We start from the raw sequence: 24,220 nt of genomic DNA, 5'->3' as shown, positions 1-24,220 counted from the left end.
GGGTTTGAACTGCCAGCCTTCTGGTTAGCAGTCAAGTGCCTTAGGCACTATGCTACCAGAGCTCCTATTTAGCATTTTAAAAATTAACACTGAGTACTGTTATCTTTAGTGTGCATGTAACTATTTGTTGTTGTTGTTGTTGTTGTTATGTGCTGTCAGTCGGCCCTGACTCAGCAACCCCTCCTTGGGTTTCCGAGGCAGTATCACTCTGGAAGTAGATTGCCCAACCTTCCTTCTGAGGAGTGGCTGGTGGGTTTGAACCACCAGCCTTCTCGTTAGCAGTCAACTGCTTTAGGCACTATGCTACCAGAGCTCATAACTATTTTTTAAACTATTTTATTTTTTAAAGAGCTCAGTTTTTCAAAACTATAGCTCGTATCCACATTTCAGGGAAAATGACAACACCCAAGGTAAACAAATGATACTTCTCTAGAGAAAGTGAGATCTTACCTGCTTTTATTTCTCCTTTACCTAAACTCTCTTCTTCACCATTCTTCTGTACCACAGACATGAAACTCATTTATCCTTTTACTCCCTATTTTCCCAAACTCTGGCATCCGATATCCCAGGTTCAAAGCCTGGTTCAGTGACTTATTAGCTACGTGATCTTGGGCAAGTTATTGTCTACTCTGTGCCCTCAGTTTCCTCCTCTGTCAAATGAGGATAAAATTAATAATGCTTACTTTATTGGGTTGCTGTATTAAATAAGTTAACATATGTAAAGTGCTTAAAGCAGTGTTCAACTCATAATTTGTACCATATACAATAGCTAACATTATCATTACAATCATGAATCATTATTCATGAATTTACACATTTATATGTTTAACATAAATATGACACTATTTTCTTAATTTTCTATTTACATTCATATCGAACATTAAATAGTCACATTAAATGATTAATTTTAGCTTTTTCAACTTTAAGTATAATACCAGTTCATCTAAAGCAGTAATTTCCAGCCTTTTTGTTATTTCAAAAACACTCACTGTTTCACCTTTCTGACAAGTGCTAGAGGATGTGTTTTTTTTTCATTGAAATAAATTAAAATTCACTTTTAAGAATTCCATGATACTCTAGGATATCAAAACTCAAGACTCCCAATCGCTGTTCTCACAATACATACAATTCTACTCACCTTTAATATATGTTTATAAATAACAGGTAAGGAAGAAAACCTAGGATGGGAGCATAAGAATATATCACATTTAACTTAGACTTGTTAGGTGGGAGCTCTGGTGGTATAGTGCCTAAGGCATTTGACTGCTGGCAGTTCAAACCCACCAGCCACTCCTTGGAAGGAAGATGGGGCAATCTACTTCCATAGTGATACTGCCTCGGAAACCCAAGGAGGGGTCGCTATGAGTCGGATCCATTTTGATGGCAGTGAGTTTGGTTTTTTTAGCTTTTTGTTAGGTGGGGGGCACAGGCTCTGATATGCTCTTGTGTATTAGGAGCCTTGCCCCAGTGTTGAGAATCACTGTCATACAGCAAGTGACTGTTATCAACAGGAATATATTTCATTCCACAGGTGTGTTGGGAATAGACAAACCAAACCAAACTCACTGCATCGAGTTGGAGCTGACTCATATCGACCCCTCCTTGAGTTTCCAAGGCAGTATCACCATGGAAGTAGATTACCCAATTTTCCTTCTGAGGAGTGGCTGGTGGGTTTGAACCACCAGCCTTCTGGTTAGCAGTCAAATACCTTAGACACTACGCCACCAGAGCTCCTGTTGGGAATAGAAATAAAAGAAAAATGGTGGGAACTTTCTACCCACTAATCTAGATTGCCTAAACTTTTTCCAAAGGGGCATTCACCTCTTCAGTCATGTCACTAGTCATAAGTGAGAGGTGAAAATAGTGTGTGACTCTTCATTTCCTTTACCTGCTATTACTAGTGTCAAATCTCACAGTTTTCATGACAAAATGTGCCTCTTTCGTCTTGAGAAATGTTCAAAACCCTGTACCATCATGGTGTTCCACTCAGCTTCTCGGACCATTCTGTACAGCTTCCTTCAGTCACTTACTTCTGATCACTATACCTGGGCCCTCTTGTTCAAAGTAACTGACACACATTTATGAATGCATTTTGATCATTGGCTGTTAGCACTAGAATAAACATGGGCCCTTAAAATGTTCACTTTAGAGTAATAAACCACTTTTCACTTTCTCTTACTTTATCACATTCAAATGAAGAATACCAACAAATACATTCCACTCTGTAGAAATCAACTTGATACTCCACTTTTTTTTTTTTTTCCTGCATCCACCCAGTGCAAGGAAAATGTTCCACATGGCTGCTCTAATGGCTGCTCTGCCTATTTGTGAAAACAAGTTTGAATCAGTCTGGGCAAATGGGCTTTTAGTTGCTGTTCTGCTCAATTTTGCTTGATTGTTCCTACTGTGCAGAGCTCCATTAGTGATTTTTTCAACTCAGCCTTCAAGGTTATTATTCTCCTTTTAATGGAAAATATGATTTAAATATAATTTTTAAGGAAATGATTGGGTGGACAGCAGCTGCATGTGGCCAGGAAGAATGACACTGCATTATATACAATGGCCAATTCAGAGCACAAACAAACAAACAAACAGAAAGACTTTTACTTATATTCATTTAAGAAAATAAGTCATTCAACTTTTATAGTAACAACTAGAAGATCTCATCCTACTTACTATTTATACTATAGTGATATGAGATTGGATCTCCAGGCAAAGGATATAACACACATAATACCAACTACAGTGTCATATGACAAGGTATAGCTACTAAGGAACAGCAACATGAAAAATATCTTCCCATTGGGCTCTGTCAACATGTTAAGTAATAATAATAACTCATACTGATATTAATACATTCATTGAGCAGCTACTAAGTGAAGACCTTCTGCGAAGGGATTTTATATGTCACTTAATTTTTACAAGTACCTTATCCATATTTCGAATTTACATAAAGAGGAAAATGAAACCTCAAGAGTTTAGTTAACCTACCCAAAATGTGTAGTAATAACTGTCAAAGTCATTACTTTCACCCAAATTGGTCTGACTCTGATGTGTTAATCACTACACTAACAAAACATGTTACAGAGTTTTAGAGCCAGACATTCTAGCATTGAATTCTGTCTCTGTCCTTCATTAACTGTATGATTAAGGACAAGAAATATTAAACCTCATTTCCTCTTTTGTAAAATGCAGGTAATCAAAGTACTTTCAACATAAATTGAATTAAGGATTAAGTAGAGTAATGCTACAGTTCCTAGTATGCCCAGCACGTATGAAGCACTTGGCAAAAAAAAAAAAAAACCTGCGAGGAGTGTATAGGACAGAGTAGAATTGCCCTTAGTGTTTCTAAGGCTGTAAATCTGTAGGGAAGCAGACTGCCACATCTTTCTCCTACAAAACAGCTGGTAGATTCAAACCATGGGCCTTTAGGTTGGCAGACAAGTAGTCAGCCATTGCACTACTGGGGCTTCCTAGGAAGCACTTGGTAAACAGTTAAATATTATTACATGAAGAAGCTGGAAGTCATTTAACTCACTGCTGTTGAGTCGGGTCAGGCTCATAGCAACCCCTCCCTGGGTTTGTGAGGCGGTATCATTATGGAAGTAGATTGCCCCACCTTCCTTTCAAGGAATGGCTGGTGGGTTTGAACTGCCAATTTTGGGTTAACAGTCAAATACCTTAGGCACTATGCCACCAGAGCTCCTGGAAGACATTTAGGATTTGCCATAACAGTGAAAACCTCATCTACCACCTCTAACTTTCTCTTGAACTTCAGCTACCTACTATTTGCAGTCTTAGGCTTTTATTTGCCCATTTAAGGAATATGGGTTTTCATATGTAGTGTATTAACTCTGTTGGGTTCAAAAATGTAAGAAATGGAAAATAGAGAAAAGGTAGGAGAACTTAAATAGACCCTATTCTCTGCTGATGTTTGTTGTTGTTGTTGTTATGTGCCATCAAGTTGGACCCGACTCATAGCGACCCCTCCTTGGGTTTCCAAGGCAGTATCACTACGGAAGTAGGATTGCCCAACCTTCCTTCCGAGGAGTGGCTGGTGGGTTTGAACCGCCAGCCTTCTGGTTAGCAGTCAAGTGCCTTAGCCACTATGCTACCAGAGCTCCCACAGTATCCTACTGATGTTTAGCCAGTAGTATTTACAACATAGATTAGCTGGTTTAGACAAGTTAACCCTTCAAAATAACTCATTAATTTTTTTGTGTGTGTTTGCGTATGTGGCTGTTGGACAGTGTTGGATTACCCAATAACAAAGATAAGCATGGGCTTATTTGTGCTTATTTAGTAATCTGTAGTAAACAATGTCACATTTTTTCACCACATCAAAGATTCTGCTTCTAGGTATAGCTGGCATCTTTCTCCCAAACCCACAGCACCTTCATATAGAATCAAAGTCTCTTTTCAAATCTGCAATCCCTGACAGGAATGGAGTACCCAGTAAGCAAGATAAGCACAGGCATACTTGTGCTTACTAATCTGTAATGAACAGTTTCACATGATGTAGTGAAAAAATGTGAAACAGTTCACTACAGATTAGTAAGTAAGCACAACTACACCTGTGCTTACATTGCTTATTGGGTAATCCACCCCTGCTAGTAGAACCTTGAGAACTTGGATAGTGGCATGTTTTTTCACAGCTTTGAAGAGATAGAGGATGCTAATTCTTCTTCCACATAATATGATATGTAAATGACTTGTTTACTATTTTTAAACGACCAATCACTATTTAGAAACTTCTCTATGACATTATAAAAAAAGGTCATTAAATCTCCTTAACTAAATATTGGCATGCAAGTCAAGATGTCATTGTCATTCAGGGAGCAATGAATTCTCTGGGGACATTTCAATTTTCTTTTTAGGATCTGTAAGATACTACCACTTTTTTAGTTCAACTTTATGTGGCAGAATTGCTTAAGTAATTCCTTATTTCCCCAGGTGCCTCCAAAATTTTAGGGGAATCCCAGTGTCACTTTATAGCTATAGCATGTTCTTAAGGATTCTGACTTTCAAAGAGTGGAAAATTTTATGACTATAGTAATATATACCTTATGTCGAAAGGTAACAGTTTTTCATGTCTGTTACTTCCTCTGAGACAAACAACATCATGGGAAGAGTAAAGGTGAAAAGAATTTGGAGTCTACAGATAAGGAAACAAAGGCTCAGAGAAATTTATTGACTTGTTCAAGATTACAGTGAAAACATTGTAATTCCATAGATCTTCTGGCTCCTAATTCAATATTTCATCCAATACAGCATATCTACTGAGAGACCCTAAATACTTCCATGATCAATGACATTTTTTATTGTATCAATGCTAGCAGATATGGCTGTGAGTTGCCACTAACATAACATGTTGGTCCTTTTGAAGGAAGCCTTCATGATCTGAATAATCATAACTACTTCCCAAGGGAGAAAATTATACTAAGTTTCTCTTAATTAACATAAGATTTTAAGATACAGGTGGCTTCTGCTTTCTTTGTAAAAATGCATTTCAACAGCAACAAGATACATTCTAAAGATTTCATACTTCCCTTCAGTAATTTTATTTTACTTATTTATTTATTTTTTGGAAACTGTGAGCCAGACATTCTGGAGAGCTTTTAGATAAAGTGTAATTACTTGGACCTATAATTATACTGATGAGATTAGGGTGAATGATAAGGCATCTAATTATGAAAACAAAATACCCTGGGATTCTTAAATAGAAGACCACATCACAATGTTCCCTTTTGCTACTGCTTTAGCCCAATCATTTATATGTGTATGCACTTTACCAAGTACTTTACATTGAAAAACTTAAATCATGTTCAATTATCTTTTTGTCAAACTATTATACAGCTGTTTCTATTTTAAAATTTAATTTTGCTACTGATGAAGAAAAATGCTTTTCATCAATATATTAAACTTTATATCATATTTATAGATTACATTATTTTCTCCCTTAAATTATTCTAATTTTTTTTTTGCTGAGTTCTATTTTATGTCCATTTTATCTTTTAATCTCACCACAATGACATTTGAACCGAATTCTATATGATTCAAAATTAGATTGTCTTAATGATTGTATTGTAGGGATGAAATCCATTGTTTGCTCCTCCAAAACCTTTCACATCATATATTTAAATGCTACCAATACTGTTTTCCTTTCCCTACTCAAAAGGCAAATTTCACTGTTTTTTCTGACATCTTAAAAGATGTGGAGACTCTAAAGTATACAAATATTTAACTGAATTAACTCCTTGTTTTCAATTATAAATTTTAACTGTATTTATTGGGTACTCATCTTTTCTTTCTATTCATCCCCAGAGTAGGCTTTAGGTAAGTATTAATTTTGATTCAAAAAGAACTGTGAATCAGATAGTTAGCACCTGTATTCAATTACAAGTAATATTAAGTTGAATTGAATATATATTCCAATATTTCAATTCTAACCATAATCTATGGGGGGGGGAATCATGAAAATATTCATAAAATTTTGCTGTGTTTCTAGGATGTTTACTCACTCTGAATACATTCCAGCTGTCTTAAATGTATTTGTTGTTGTTGTTGTTGTTATGTGCCGTCAAGTCAGCCCTGACTCATAGTGACTCCTCCTTGGGTTTCCGAGGCGGCATCACTACAGAAGTAGGATTGCCCAACCTTCCTTCCGAGGAGTGGCTGATGGGTTTGAACCACCAGCCATCTGGTGAGCAGTCAAGTGCCTTAGCCACTATGCTACCAGAGCTCCCTAAATGTATTTAGTCTTCTTGAAAACTAAATGATGACTAAATAAGCATCATTAACAAGTGTCTTACTTTTCTAACTTCCATTTTTAATAAAGCACCCAACTGTATTTTCTAGTAATAGGAAAGACAAAAATATTGCCATTTTGTATATACCAAACCAAACTCACTGCCTTCGAGTCAATTACAACTCATAGCGACCCCTTCTTGGGTATCTGAGGTGGTATCTCAATGGAAGTAGATTGCCCAGTCTTCCAAGGAGTGGTGGTTGGTGGGTTTGAACCACCGGCCTTCTGGTTAGTAGTCAAATGCCTTAGGCACTATGCCACCAGAGCACCCAGAAATAGAGGGGAAATTAATTACCTGAGTGCTTATTATATTCTAGGCCTTGTTACTTAATATGTATCAACTTGTTAAATCAAACAGAATTGATTTCAATTTAAGTTTGTTACTTACAAATTGGAGTTGACACAGGCTCTTCACAATCAAAGAACTAAATCATTTTTGTTTAATGTCTTACCTGTACAATGTCCCTTTCAGCATACTTTCCTCTGGAAGAAACTCTGACATCATCTCCATCCAATTCGACCATAGCTTAAAAATAAAATATGATCATTTATTCAGTATATTTTAGTCATATACTAATGCAATGTGGGCAATAAGGAGATTAGGGTCTGTGAAGCAGCGATATGTCCTATGCAAAGGGAGAAAGTGTGCTGATCCTTGTACCTTTTTCTTCGTTTCTCCCACAAAACCTGACAGACTGCACATTTTTACAGATGAATAAAGCAAGCTAACATCATGTGACATTTGAAGGATGAGAAGAGCCAATGCTACGTGCAACCATCTTTGAGAACATCTCCCTGTCCTAGAGGTCCTCAACTCTGGTATGTGCTTACATGATAGGCTGGGCAAGTGATGCTAATCCATTAAATTTTAATTTTTTCTTTCTACTTTAAGAGAGTTGGCATTAATCTCCACAGAACTTCTTGTAACAATCTGAACTTTATTCTTGTTGAAAAAATATTTACTGAGAATTTATAACAAAGCTGTGTTCTCTATAAATAGATTAAATGACAAAGGCATTTTCTCTGTCTTTACATCGACTGGATAAAGTATTATTTTTCTAAAGTATTTTTTTGTCTGTGGGTAAAAGAATAATTTTAACAGTACACAGATCAGCTGGTATTTGAGAACGCTGTGATTTAATGGGGCAGCTGGTAATACAGTAATGCTATGCTACAATTAAGAACATTTTGCAGAGTTTATTAAGTTTTCAGTGAGAATTCGCTAAATAATTAATTACATAAGCAATGCTAATTTATGCTTAAAGTATAATTCTATTACTGATAATTCATTTTGTATACACATGACATTCGCCAGACTCCAGAAAGCCACTTGTGATTATAATACTAGCTGTTCTGCCAATAAAAATACCTCTTTCAGTCAGAATACAATCTTTGCCACTTTATTATTTTCTTCAGTGTTTGGAAAATTTATTTGGGTTAAAACATCATTTTCAAAGTGTGTGGGTGATGGCATTGTAAGAGACAGAGATAACTACCAGAGAACCATGACTTAAAGGTTTGCTTAGCTTTACAATAGAGATCATAATTTAGTAAAATGTGTACATTAGCAATTATAAAGCAATTAAATTATTCCAGACAAAAGATCTATTCTCTATTTCTTTGGGATATAAATAGGAAATTCATCATGCTCAAATACATTCTATAGTTATTTCTTTTTTTTAGTCTTGGGTCTGTTTTCACAATTTTTATATTACTTTAAGATAAATGTTTATTGATGGTGACATGGCAGTGATTACAGAAACTTCTTCATTATCTAACATGCTAATAACTCATAAGAATGACACTATTTTCACTCTAAAAAGGGAAATAAGAATTAGATGATAATCTGAGTCTTATACCTTAACATTTTCTACAATCCACATTGGTCTTTGTGAGTGTTTCATTCTAATCAATGAGACAATGACAGACATTCAGGCAATAATATATTAGAATGAGATCCTACAACATATGTCACACTTTTTAGCACGTCCTGTGGTTTAAAAGTTGCAGGCAACAAGAATTGGAAGCTTTACTTTCTAAAACAAGGAGGAGAGGAGTGATGTTTGCCCTTCAAGTTTTCAGATAATCTGGTCCTGCTAAAGGAGGCTGAGCTGTCAGCCCCAGCTTCCCATCAGTACCTCCCCATCAGGAAGAAGTTGTATGAGAGATAGCTCTGCATATCTTGATAACCAAGATAGACACGATGAGGTCAGAATCCCATTAATCTCTTCCCTTTTCCTAACTCAGAGTAATGCAGGTACCCAGATGCTGGTATAATTTGTGTCTTTGACTGCTTTTTGTAGATGAGGAAATCCTGCTTCAAGAAATCTCTCTTCTTAATGAAGCTGCTCTCTCTATATATAGAAGCAAAATAATTATTAGAAGAAATTATACTGAAATTTTTATATGTTCTTATAAAATGCAGAAATAAGTGATTTGAACTCATCGATCTAAGAGTTAATTTTTATTTTTTCTACCTTCAAACAGGGAGGTCTGGTAGCATAGTCCCTAAGGCACTTGACTGCTAACCAGAAGACTGGTGGTTCAAACCCACCAGCCACTCCTCGGAAGGAAGATGGGGCAATCTACTTCCGTAGTGATACTGCCTCGGAAACCCAAGGAGGGGTCTCTATGAGTTGGGTCCGACTCGACAGCACATAACAACAACAACAACCTTCAAACATGCATGTCAATTATTGCAATGCTGGTCCATGCAAATAATGTGCTTCTGGTTAAAAAAAAAATGTGTAGATGTCTGATTTATGTGATTACCAAAAAAAACAAACTCACTGCCATGGAGACAATTCCAACTCATAGCAAACCCTCCTTGGGTTTCTGAGGCAGTATCTCTACAGAAGTAGACTGCCCAGTCTTCCTTCCAAGGAGTGGTTGGTGGGTTTGAGCAGCTAGCCTTCTGGTTAGCAGTCAAATGCCTTAGGGACTACACCACTAGATTTATGATTAGCAGTTATTATTTGCAAGTTGCATTTCAGACTTCACCTATGTCACTTTATTTACATGACATATATACATACTTAATTTATACTACATTTGAAAATTCTGAAAGAATTTCTTGTTGAGACTGTAGCAATTTGAATGTAAATCAGAGCATTTCTAGATTAAATACAAACATTCTATCCTTTTCTTCTTAGCCAGTGCGAGAAAGGATGTGTTTTGAGAAGAAAGAAAATACTTGGGTGGTGTCTACTGTTTCCTAGCAGATATTCTACTTTAATAGCTCTGTGCCTGAATTTTTTTCATTTTATTAAAACATTCATGCTGGTGAAAGCAGAAACCAGGTGTTGCAGGAACTATAATCCCCATACACATGATTTCCAAAGGAAATTTTCACTCATTTTCCCAAGAGAATAGTACTATAAAGGGAACTTCCTTCTTTGTCTATAAGCTTTACTCACTTCTCTCCATGGAGAGAGGAAAAATTCCTAGAATTACTGAGATTAAAAGGAACTGAGCTTAGTGCTTCCTCCTTTGGAGAAGCTACCTCTCAGGAAGCAAGCAATTTCTCCTTGTGGCACATGTAACGGGCAAAGCTCTCCCCATTGGGAGAAAATCTCAAAATACGGTGAGATTCATTTAATCCTGGGGAAAAGGTAATAAGAATTCAAACTGTCCACAGGTTAACCCAAATTCTTCAAATATGCATTTCTAGTAATAAATCTGATATGCTGATCCCTGTCTGAGTGATATATATATGTCCCCCCCACCGATAGTTCAGAACTCAGAAAAGTGTGATGAGTTATTATCATACCTCAAAACCATAACAAAGAAATTTGTTGGGAACAAAAGAAATAAAGAAAATAGAGCTGTGTCAGTTGGATGAGGGCAGTACCCACATAGTTGTGCCTAAATGCTTTGCACAGAAATATAGGAGCAGAAATATGTATCAGGGAAGGTCAGTGTCTCTGTATTCATACACATATGTGTGAGAGCTCTTCAGGAATAGGGTCATACTAGAGGTCCACACACATTATCTAAGGTTTAGGTCATACAACTAGTACTGGACTTCCATAGGAAACTGGGAGACCTGAGGTGTATCCATGAAGAGATATATTATTGAGAGGTAAAAGCAAATAGCCAAAGAAGAAAGCATGAATCCATCACTGATTAATGCAGATTATCAAGTGCAAAAAGCACTAACTAGAAAGACACATCATAGCTTTCCTGACTCCAGAGAGATGTTTCAAATTCAAACCTGAAGTATAATGCAAACAGATGCAAATATTCAGATAAAATATTAGCAGAAGCAGCAGCAGTCAGGGCTCAGTGACTTCTGCTTTAGAAACTGGAAGATGATGATGAAGATAATGACCAGCCAAGCATGAAATCTAAGGAAAAAATATGCTTAGAAATTCAGCAATAAAACTGTCTGTGGTACTTTACCTGAGACTGAAAGATGTGCATTACTGAGAAATCCCTTACAGAGGAGGGATTGGAGGTTAAATGAGAATCACACCAGGGATATAGGTGGTGCAGTGCCTAAGGCACTTGACTGCTAACCAGAAGTTGATGGTTCAAACCCACCAGCCACTCCTCGGAAGGAAGATTGGGCAATCTACTTCCATAGTGATACTGCCTAGGAAACCCAAGGAGGGGTTGCCATGAGTCTGAGATGACTCAATGGCACATAACAACAACAACAACATGCCTAAGTTGACTAGTGACCTACCAATGGTTTTTTTCCAAATTTTAAAAATTATTCTCATTCTCAATATCCCATGTTAAATAAACTGTCATTAAATATAAGTGTAATTTAGTGTTAATATAAAAACACTTGAACCAGGTGAATACTGTGTAGTCATGAAATTGCTGTCTACAGCAGAGTTCTCTTGAAAGAATTCACCAGATGACTAGGAACAGACTAGTTTATCCTGATCATTAGTTACACAAATGCCTGTCACTTAACTGATACGTGAACAAGACCTGAGCCCAAACTGAAAACTAGCCAGGTAAGCTAATTTAACATAATTATATAAAATCCCATTAAATCTCACCTGATCAGTTCAGGTTTTCATTTTATTTTGGTCTTTCATGACAGAATTTATATAATTAAACATGTATATTTATAAAACTAATGTCTATCAACTAGCCAGGTTCTGAAAATCCACTAAATTAGCAATACCAATATTATATTAACATTTCTATTCACAACCTAATGGTTTATTAATCTATCACTCATCCTTAAAAGTTTTAGTGAATCCAGAATATGTTTTGCATTGGAAACAAAAACTCATTTTACCACTCTGTCAGTCTTAAGAAATACTATTTTGAAGTAGAAAGCATCTCTGATGAAATGGAAAGCTACATGTTGAATTAATCTTTAAACAGGAAAGAGAATGTCCTCCTCAGAAAATAAAATCTTTTAATTTTCTGCCTTTGAGAGACATCATCATGAGTCAGCTACATTTATGTCTATACATAAAACATTGTAAATAGACCCAAAGCACATGCATATCATTTTATGCAGAAAAGAATGATAGACACCTAAGAGCATGATACAGCAGATTAAACAAAGTCCCATGGAATGCTATTGAAATTTTACTACTCACCATCAAATTCTGCTGGTCCAACACCTACTATAATTATTGACATTGGAAGTTTTGAGGCCTTCAAAGAGAACACACAATTAGGTCATGACATTTTTGATGATGAAAGATTTTAAATTAAAAGAAGCTATGGAAGCAATGAACCAAACAGGCAGAAAATAATACCCAAAGTTTTGTTTAAAAATTTCTACAGATGTTTACTCAAATAGTTTTGAATTTTGAATATTTAAATATTTGAGTTTTGAATATTTAAAATTCTTAACTGCAGGATAATAGACTTGATTCAACTCTTGTCCTTTCTAAACACTCTACATGTGCTAATCCAGCAGGTATTCCTCAAGGATAACCACCCTTGGATAAGATAAAATAAAAAGTAAGGAGAATCTGCTTTTACTTGCTGCTGTTGTTATTATTATGTGCTGTCGAGTTGGACCCAACTCATAGCAACCCCTCCTTGGGTTTCTGAGGAGTGGCTGGTGAGTTTGAACCACCAGCCTTCTGGTTAGCAGTCAAGTGCCTTAGGCACTATGCTACCAGAGCTCCCAAAAGCTTCCTAAGCTGACTTTGGGTATCTTCTGTCTCTTTTTCACATCCTTTCTCCTCACAAAAATCCTTTCAGTTGAAAAAGGGGAGAAAAGAAAAGGTTCCAGATTTATGAGTGGTGTTCTACTCTACTTCATTTATATTCAAGGTTAAGGAAAGCAATTTTCATAGTAAATGAGCAATCACATATGATCATTATGGAAAGTTATTCTCAGTATTATTAATTTATGTATTAAATATCCATGAGATTGTGAGGGATGCTGAATATTTAATAACCTATTTTTCCACCATACATGTCATTTTCAATTATATCATCACATTAAATAAGTTAATGGAAAGAATGTGAGACGCAGCAATAGATAGAACATGGCAGCAACCACAAAGCATCTACAAAGGTCAACGAATTACAAATAATTTTTCCTCAGTCCTGCTAGTTTAAGCCTAAGTTATTAAATCCACATTTTAAAATGTAAAATAATATCAATAACCAGAACAGAAAGAAAATCAAGATAAATTCAACCCAAGTGTATCTAGTTTAGAAACAAATAAACTTTTAAGCTATTCCATCCCCTTTTTCATATTTGTTTTTTTTTTCTAAGAACATGTCTAAAGTGCATTTGATTTTTCCCCCACATGTAATTATTCTTTTCTCACACTAAACAGATTGTTCTAACATCTCTATGCTATTAATAATTACGTGGCTTGGTAAACAATTCATTCATGCAACCTATATTTATTAAATGTCTCTTTTGTGTCAAATATTCCTAAACCCGGACCAATGAGGTGAGCAAAAACAGATATAATAATTTCCCTCTTGAGGATTAATGTCCAGTAAAGATTATCAATTAAATAATCACAAAAAATAAACACATAATTAGGCATTATAATGACAGGATGTTTTTTTAATCAAATCCAGTCTCTATGAAGTTCCATAAAAATAATAATTAGTCACATGTATATGTTAAAAAATACTCTGTACAAATAGTAAGATTGTATATAAGTAGAGCAAGCTAACCATGAAATTAACCATGCTCACATATGCACATCAAAAAAAAAAAAAAATACAAAACCCCATAGAGTCAATTCTGACTCATGATGACACAATGTGTTACAGAGCAGAACTGCTCTACAGGCTTCCTTGGCTGTAATCTTTTATAGACGCAGATTGTCAGGCCATTCTTCCATGGTGCTGCTTCGTAGGTTCAAAGTGCCAAACTCAAGGTTAGTAGTGCAGCACAAACTGCTTGTGCCATGCAGGGACCTACATGTACATGAAGGTAATGATAATATTTTCAAAAATTTTTTTAAGGAAAGAATTTTGGTACAACTATCTACACTCCTTAGCTTTGTCCTTATGAATCCATAGTACAGATGTGTGGGAGTTGTCTAGATAAGGTTAAGCATGTTATCTGTTGCAAAAATGTGAGCATTTTGTTTCACTGTTAAGTCAGTTAAAGTAGACGCTGGTATCAACCTAAGTAGTGCCATGCGATCACTTAGCCAGCCCAAGACATGCTGACCCCCACTCACGTTAACTATGGACTCCTTGGTTTGAGCCATGTCTGAGATGACACCATCTGTCACAATCAGGAGCACAAAATACTGGGAGCCATCTTTTACAGAAGAAGCATATCTGAAAGGCAATGAAAAATAAGGAATTCCACAGAAAATGAAACCGTTCTTCTTCATGTGATGGTTGTCAAATACAATTTGGAACAGTCAGCAAAACTTTTAATCTTTAATCTCTAGAAAATGTTGAAACATCTGCTAGAAGCCTATATTAAGCAAATTCTTAAATATACATTCTTCTGAAACAGCACACTGCCTGACACTAGAATAATTGCAACTTTAGTACATGCTGACACACAGAAGTATCTGGTTGCCTCCGAAGTCCATTCACTAATAAAATATGAGCTGGACAAGAGTTTGTTTAGCACAAAGGGATGGATATAGGTTTTGGCATAGACACAAACTGTATGTACAATATTCAGTAAATTGCTTAAGCTCTCAAATTTTATTTTCTCTACCTTTAAAATGAAGATAACAATACATCTTTTTATTATTGAGTGACTTAATAAAGAAATTGCATATATGGTACTCAATGTATATAATATTCTATAAATGGTAGCAATAATCAAAACTGCTTCTCAGCACATCCATAACTGAAGTTTGTAATACATATTAAATCAATGGAAGACAAGAAGGAGGATTATATCAAACAAGGTAAAAAATTAGGGATATAATTTTTGTTCTAGCTAGAATGTATTCCAGCATTCAGAGTTTATCAGAATTCTCACCAAATGATACTCAGTAATTTAGAGAGAAGTTTATTAATATATTCTATATTATAATATTTATCTTTCTCCATAGCATTCTACATTCAATGCATCTAGATAACATTCTCAGCAAAGATAACTTTTATGATTCCTAGTGTATGTCTCATATGCAGTTCATATTAAGCAATGAGTAGGCATTATGGTACTATTAGGAGATAGGATAGTAGACAAGAAGACTTTGTTCTAAGTGTCCAACAATTACTGGGTAGATAAAACAGAAACTGAGTTCAAGAAAACGTCCAGTATCTGGCCAATAAAATTCCTTCAGGACCTGAAATATCCTAAGGTATCCTGTTTGAATGGGTGGTGGTCAGACCAACAGTATAATATGTCAGGGCACAATTCATTTCTTGGGAAGCAGAATTAACAGCTATATGAGCAGAAACAGTATGTATAACTTTCTCATAAATACAGAAACTAATAATTGTTTATGCTGCTAGTAAATGACTGTAATTTTATAGATTGATGAAGATAATACCTTAAGTGACCTACTCACATCTTGTAAAGGTAGTGTTAAACTGGTTTTGTATAGTCAAAATTACCCCACAATATTGAACTTTTGATCCTAGACGTTAAGGAACTTGTATTAATTTAATAATACAACTAATGGGAAGAAATACAAAGCAAATACAGACCTATTTTCCTATTTCATGCTTAACATCTGGAGTTTTGTTTGTTTGTTTGTTTTTAACTAAGGAAGTCTGAAAATCTCTCAGGAATTCATTTTAATTTTTAAATACCCATTATTTGGGGAAAACAGTATTTCCTACTACTTCACAAATATAGGGATTCGTATTTCATGTGATAATGGAAGACTATAAATAGTAGTGAGAAAAGCTTTCATGAATACAACAGTATGGCTTCACTCTTTTCACTTTGTTCTTAAAGATGGTAAATTTCTATCAGATTAAAAAACAATATGGAAAGCTCAAGATTAAAAAACAATATAGAAAGCTCCGTATTATGCTTTCACCAAAAATACTACATTAAGTGGCTTAAATGTGTTTCTTCTGATATACTAGAAAGTATATGTAAGAGAAGAATATATTCATACCATGAATTGGCAATAGAACCTAAAGCAGCTCATGGTGAATTTGGAATTTCTGTGAAGTTTTATCTTAAAAAATTCCTGGGAATTTTGCATTTAATTTACTATATATAGTTACTTGTATCCTCGGAAGGAAGATGGGGCAATCTACTTCTGTAGTGATACTGCCTTGGAAACCCAAGGAGGGGTCGCTATGAATCAGGTCCGACTAGACGGCACATAACAACAACAACAAGTTACTTGTATTGATACTTTAAATTTCTAAGCATTGAGGAAAATTAATATTTTAGAATGATTCATGAGTTTATTGTGTGGCTATGACTATAAAACCCATTGCCTTCAAGTTGATTCTGACTCACAGCTGCCTTATAGAGTAGAACTGCCCCAGAAGGTTTCCAAGGCTGTAAATCTTTACAGAGGCAGATTGCTGCTTCTTTCTCTTGTGGAGCACCTGATAGGTTTGGACTACTTATGCTTTAGTTAGCAGCTGAGCATTTAAACCACTGCACCACCAAGACATAACAGCTGTCCAAGCTATTGAAGTCTTTATTACTATCAGCACCATAAAATAATCTTTTAAAAAACTATTCATAGTTTTGTTATTTGCTCTATAAGTTGCATATTATTGTACCTTGTAAAAAAAAAAAAATCCAAATTTCAAATAAAATCATATTTTGCACTATCATTTCTTCTAATGTAGCCTTTTATTTTACAAGCATTCTATGTTTATGATAAAATAAAATTTATATAGAAATGTATGAAATAGAAAGTAAAAGCTCACCACATCCTACTCCCTCTCACAGAAGGTAAAACTATGATACATAGGCTTACAAATTCAAATTACATTTTAAAGGTACTGGAGAAGTTGGCTTTTTAAAGAAATTTGATGATACATCCTTTTATAAATTTAACAATTAAAACTTTTATTATTAAAAGTCAGCAAACTAGCTATTATCAAATACAGCTAATCTATAATGGTGTAGTGTTTAAGGCATTTGGCTGCTGACCAGAAAGTTGATGGTTCAAACCCACCAGCTTCCCTGTGGGAAAAAGAAGAGGCAATCTGCTTCTGTAAAGATTAGCAGCCTTGGAAACCAAACAGGGGTTGCTATGAGTTACAATCAATTTGGTGGCAGTCAGTTTGGTTTTGGATGACAAATCTGAGATAGAAGTTACACTTTTGTTAGGGTAGTGGACTTCAAATGCATTTCTTTAGAATTCCAGCCAAGAAAATTTCTGGAATCATTTTTACAGGAGTTCATAAACAGTTGACTCTGATTTGTGGAATACTCTTTCAGTGCATTACTAGTTCACATACATAGCAAGGGCAGAAAAACTGACCCACAAATGCTTTATACAGTTTAATTATGGTTTACACAATGGATTAGATCTTAATACTGAATAAAGGGATATTTCAAAATATTTCAGCAGAGTATCATCAGAGTAATTTTTATGTTATTGAGTTGTTTTTCACACTAAACTGTTTTTGGCCATATGATTAAGTGATGAATTGCATCTGTAAGAATAGGTAGTTTTCTTGTACTTTCTTTTGTGTGTCTTTATCTCTGTGTTGTTGTTGTTGTTATATGCCATCAAGTTGGACCTGACTCATAGCAACCCCTCCTTGGGTTTCCGAGGTGGTATCACTACGGAAGTAGATTGCCCAACCTTCCTTCTGAGGAGTGGCTGGTGGATTTGAACTGCCAACCTTCTGATTAGCAATCAAGTGCCTTAGGCACTATGCTACCAGAGCTCCTTTTTATCTCTACACCAGAGATAAAAAGGTTTAAGGATGCAAGACTGATCTGGAGTCAGGTAATTTCACTTGGAATTTTAGTTCCATTAAACATGGCCACCGTACATATCCATTTTTTCATCAGTGAAACAGGAATAATAACACTACCCTAACCTCCTAGACTTGTTGGGAAGATTAAGAAAGATAATCCACACTACAACACTAAGCACATTGCTGAGACAGACTATGGGCTCCATAATATCTGTTGTTTTTATGTTGTTATTAGTGATCACAGAGATGGAAAAGATAAAACATAATAACACATGCTTTAGATTTATTTGGAAATCAGTCATGAAAATTCCAAAATTAAACAAAAGGTATTTTCTGAAAGTCTCATGGACTAGCTTCTTCTCTGAGCCTTTGATTACTTTCATTCTCTTTTGTTCCATATGAGTAGAGACCAGAAATTGTATCTGAAATGACCACTTGAAAACTTTTAAGATCCCAGATGCTACTCACCAATCTAGGATATAGAACATTATCTTTGTGAACTGATATGTCAACTAAATTGTCCCTAAGTCTAAGGTTCTAAGCTTCTAACCTAGTAAAGTAATCCCATAAATTGTTTGGCTGTGTCTAGGAGGGTTCCATAACTGTGCCTTTTATATTCAGCTCTTGCAAACATGTGTATGTGTATGTCGACAAATACACCGATACATGATGTGCATTTATTGTGTATGTCTTTCTACACATATGTATGTATCCATATTCACTCATGTAACCACATACATATTTTGTTGTTGCAAATGTATACGCTACAGCATTTACCAAAATTGTCCCTTTCTCTCATGCCCTGCTCAGTATCTTTATTTACATTGGTCAAGTTGCACTGAGTTCACTTATATTTGACCTTATCATTTCCATCTCCAAAACCAACAAGTGTTTACAAACTAGAAAGTGATTTTCTCTCCCTCTCATTCCTATCTCTGGTGACCATCAAAGAATTTTGTTTTCTGTGTGTATACCTATTGTTGATTTTTTATAATAGTGGGATCACACAATATCTGTCTTTACTTGTCTTTTTGTTATTGACTTATTTCAACCAGAATAATGTCTTCCAAATTCATCCATGTTAAAAATGTTTCATGGAATCCTCATTATTCTTTGTAGTTGCCTAGTATTCCATTGTATGTATGCACCACAGTTTGCTTATCCATTCACCTGCTGATGGGCACTTAGGTTGTTTCCACCTTTTTTGCTATTGTGAATAATGCAGGAATGAACACAGGTATGCATATGTGTATTCATGTCACTGCTCTAAAATCTCTAGGATATATACCTTGCAGTGGGATTGCTGAATGATAAGGTATTTCTATGTCTAGCTTTTGGACAAAGCACCATACTGTTTTCTATAGCAGCTGTAGAATTTTACAGTCTCACTAGCAATGTGTAAGAGTTCTAATCCCCTACAACCTTGTCAGCATTTGTTATTTTCTGGGTTTTATTTATTTATTTATTTTTATAGTTGCCGTTTCTGCAAGGTTGAGATACTATCTCATCGTAGTTTTGATTTGCATCTCTCTAGTATATGTGCTGACAAAATGAGCACTGATTTGGATCTCTCTAACTTGCCTGCTAACCAGATGGCTGGCGGTTCAAATCCACCAGCCACTCCTCGGAAGGAAGGTTGGGCAATCCTACTTCCGTAGTGATACTGCCTCGGAAACCCAAGGAGGGGTCGCTATGAGTCGGGGTCGACTCGACGGCACATAACAACAACAACAACAACAATGGCTAATGATCACAAGCACCTTTACATGTATTTGTTGGCCACCTAAAAGTCCTCTATAGTGAAGTGTCTTTTCACATCTTCTGCCCATTTTTTGATTGGATAGTTTGCGTTTGTGTTGTTAAGTTGTTGAAGTTTTCTGTATGTTTTAGAAATTTGACCCCTATCAGATATGTCATTCCAAAGATTTTTTTCCTAGTATGTAGATTCTCTTTATACTTTCTTGGTAAATCTTTTGATGAATATATTTAAGAGGTATCATATTTCTAATTTATTTTCTTTTGCTCTTACATTTTTAGTTTTGTCTGACAGGCTATTTTTACCCAAAATGAGGTTCTTTAGTTTTGACTCTTATGTTATCTTCCATATCTGATTTTAAATTTCAAACATATTTCTAATACATTTCTTGTTTTTCATAGGCATCATTCACATTTTCCACAGGTCATTAAAATTAAGTAAGCATTATCATTTAATCATTTCTTTAATTTCCTATTATAGCCTTGCTTATTAAAATGCATCCATAATGTATGGCATTCAGAAAATTCAATTAAACAGGTGTGAGTTTCTTAATATATACAAAATCTGGCACTTATACTGTTGGATATATATATTAAGATTATCTGGATACTATAACTTCATCAAATATCATAAAACACAAAAATCCAGCTAATAGCTACAAAGTGATTTTATATATACATATACACACACACATATACATGAATATGTATATATGTATGTGTATGTGTATGTACACACACACATACACAATAAAGTCACAGTTCCTGCCTTCAATTGGAAAAGAGCTTCATGGAACAATAGAGCAGGAACAAACTAGTAAGTGCTGTCATAGAGGCATACTAAATATCAAAACAAAAATAACCAAAGCTGTTGCCCTTGAGTCAATTCAGACTCATAGTGACCCTATTGGACAAAGTGGAACTGCCTCATAGGGTTTCCAAGGCTGTAATCCTTTTTTATTTTTTTTAAATTGTGATTTGGGTGAAATTTTACAGGGCAAATACATTTTCCATACAGCAGTTCACATAGACTTTGTCTCATGACATTGACTGCAACTTCCCACAATGGAACAGCTCTCTTCCCACTTCCTCCCCATAGTTACCTCTTCCCTGTGTCCTTCCCTCCCATGCACTCTTGCCCCACATGCTGTTGCTCTGTGCATACACAGCCCTTCTATTCTCCCATGATTGATCTTTCCAAGGAGTGAATCTACCTAATGCAAAAGTTTAACTTATATGCCTGTCTTTTGTTTGGCTGGAAGCCAGAGGAGTGGGTTCAATTCCAGACCTGAAGGGCAGGTAGGGGTCATAGTCTCAGGAGTTCCACCAGGCTCTACCAGACCAGCAAAACTGGTCCCTTTTTTTCACAATTGTGAGTTTTGTTTCACATTGTTCTCTCACTCCATCCAGGATCTCCTACATAAATTCCCCACTTAGTGGTTGACAGTAGTAGCCAGGCACCATCTAGTTCTCCTGATTGCATAGTCATATAGGCTGAGGATCACATGGTGTACAAGTCCCTTGGACTGTTTCCATGCATCTTTGGTTGTCTTCATTCTTCTTTGCTCTGGATGAGGAGAGATCCATCGTTGCAACTAGATGGCTGACTGCAAGCTTTTAAGACCCCAGTTGCTACTCACCACAGTAGGATGTAGTAATGTTTTTGTGTAGTATGTTATGCCAATTGAGCTTGATGTCCCCTGTGACCATGTTCCCAAACCCACAGGTCCAACTACTCACTCCCTCTGAGTACCTGGCTGTGGCCAAGAAGTCACCACCATCTTGTCCCTTGTCAGCTCTACTATATACCTGGGAATTCTTATAGAACATACAAAAACACTTATAGAAATATTGTGTGCCAACTCTATACATGGTCATGGGCATAGTTCTGCCTGTATAGACATACCTTATTGTTCTGCCCGTTCACCTATCTAGCCACTTGTATATCAATATTTGTCATCACTAACAACACAGTACTTTATGTGCAAAAGGGTTCATCATTGTTGTCTGTATCTCCCATGCACCTCCCTATGTCTTCCTTTTTCTCAATGCCACTGTGTTGATCACTCACATTTGGTACAGTGCCCTTCCCTTCACCCAAATCAATATTTGCCTTTACCTCTCTAGCAGTGCTCCCTCCCCTCCCCTCCCCTCCTACCCTTGGTAATCAACAATGAAAATTTCCTTCCATAGATAAACCTTTCTTTGACTTTTTATAATAACGGACTAATACAATGTTTTTACTTCTGTGATTGACTTATTTCACTCAGCATAATGTCCTCCAAGTTCATCTACATTGTGCGGTGTTTTGCAGATTCTACGTTATCCTTTAGTGTTGCATAGTATTCTACTGTGTGTACATACCATAGTTTGGTTATCCATTCTTCTGTTGATGGGCACCTAGGTTGTTTCCATCCTAACATATAGTTTATCATGGAGAATGTTCCATGTGCAACTGGAAAAGAATGTATATTGTGCTGTTGTTGGGTGAAGTGCTCTGCAGATGTCTATAAGGTCAAGTTGATGGATTGTATTGTTTCATTCTTCTGCATCTTTGTTGAGTCCCTTTCCAGTTCTATCTTTCATTGAAAGTGGTGTATTAAAGTTTCCTACTATGACTGTGGAGTCATCTATTTGTCTTTTCAATTCTGTATAAGTCTGATTCATGTATTTTGGGTCTTTTTCACTGGGTTCATAGATACTTACTATGGTTATATCTTCTTGTCCAATTGATACTTTAATCATTATATGTCATTCCCTGTCTCTTATGGTGGTTTTTGTCTTAATTTTATCAGAAATTAATATTGCCACTCCTGCCCTTTTTTGGTTGCCATTTGCTTGATATCTTTTTCCAACCTTTGATTTTTAGTCTATTTTTGTGTGTCTTGTAGATAGCATATTGACAGATTATGTTTTGTTATCCATTCTTCAACTCTCTGTCTCTTGAGTGATGTAGTTAATCCATTTACATTCAGTGTAATTATTGACCAAGTATGAATTGGTTGCTGTGATTTTGTTATGTTTTTTCATGGTGTTCCTGGTTTCTTTGTTCCATATAACTTTCTGTGCTGATCTTATTTTGCTTATGAATTGTGTTATCACCATTCATTGCTGTTGTTTTAGTATTTCCTAAATATTTGTAAGCCAGCTCCAGGACCAGTGGAAGGTGGGTGTTTGTGCACCGAAGGCCAGGCTGGTTAAGCAAGTATGGTGGAGGAGACCAAGAAATGAGCAGAGAAGTTTAGTACAACTAAGGGAGGCAAACTTATCTGTCACTTTGTCATACTGTGGTGGTGTTGCTGTCAGGCTCGAGGCTATGCCACCAGTGTTTCAAATGTAAGCAGGGTTACATATGGTGCACAGGTTTCAGTGGAGCTTTCAGACTAAAAAAGACTCGAAAGAAGGAAGAGGCCATCCACTTCTCAAAGAATTGGCCAACAAAAACCTTATGAATAGCAGTGAAATACTGTCTGACATACTACTGGAAAACTTTATTAATGGCACTGAAACATTGCTCAAGATACTGGAGAATTGCTCCCTGAGAGTAGAGCCAACCTTAATGATGTGGATAGAGTAAAACTTTTGGGACCCCATTTGCTGAAGTGGCACATCTCAAGTTGAGAAGAGACAGCTCCAAACATCCATTAATAATCAGAACATGGAATGTATGAAGTATGAATCTAGGAAAATTGGAAGTTGTAAAAAATGAAATGGAATGTATAAAGATCGATATTGGAGGCATTAGTGAGCTGAAAATACGGGTTTTGGCCATTTTGAATCAGATGATCATATGATCTACTATTCTGGGAATGAAAAATTAAAGAAGAATGTTGTGGCATTCATCATCACAAAGAATGTATCAAGATCTATCCTGAAGTACAATGCTGTCAGCAATAAGGTAATATCTACACACCTATTGGAAGGAAGGTTGGGCAATCTACTTCCGTAGTGATACTGCCTCGGAAACCCAAAGCAGGGGTGCTATGAGTCGGGTCTGACTTGACAGCACCTAACAACAACACAACACAACACGAGGAAGATGAGTTAATACCACTATTACTCCAATTTATGCACCAACCACTAAAGCGAAAGATGAGGAAATGGAAGATTTTTACCAACTTCTGCAGTCTAAAATTGACAACATGAAATGGAGATGTGTTAATTGTAACTGGTAAGTAGAATGCAAAAGTTGGAAACAAGGAAGAATCATTGGGAGTTGGAAAATAGGACCTTGGTGATAGAAATGATGCTGGAAATTGCATGATCAAATTTTGCAACACCAACGACTTATGCACTGCAAATACCTTTTTTCAACAGCACAAACGGTGGCTATACATGTGTACATTGCTAGAAGAATAAGATCGACTACATCTGTGGAAG

General features: G+C 35.9%; 1 protein-coding gene across 1 annotated transcript in view; it reads right to left on the bottom strand.

The window, feature by feature from the left end:
• Positions 1 to 24,220, bottom strand: part of CPNE8 (copine 8) — a 426,365-nt gene that overhangs the window by 2,569 nt on the left and 399,576 nt on the right. The window contains exons 17-19 of the mRNA XM_007943187.2: positions 14,446 to 14,548; positions 12,376 to 12,433; positions 7,261 to 7,334 (exon numbers count right to left, since the gene is read on the bottom strand). Of these exons, the coding sequence (XP_007941378.1) occupies positions 7,261 to 7,334; positions 12,376 to 12,433; positions 14,446 to 14,548 (235 nt within the window). The remainder of the gene's footprint in view (positions 1 to 7,260; positions 7,335 to 12,375; positions 12,434 to 14,445; positions 14,549 to 24,220) is intronic.

This window comes from Orycteropus afer, unplaced genomic scaffold (assembly GCF_000298275.1).
Source record: "Orycteropus afer afer isolate SDZICR_OR568_19922 unplaced genomic scaffold, OryAfe1.0 scaffold00100, whole genome shotgun sequence".
NCBI classification, from domain to species: Eukaryota; Metazoa; Chordata; class Mammalia; order Tubulidentata; family Orycteropodidae; genus Orycteropus; species Orycteropus afer.
This window is presented reverse-complemented; position numbering and strand designations above follow the sequence as displayed.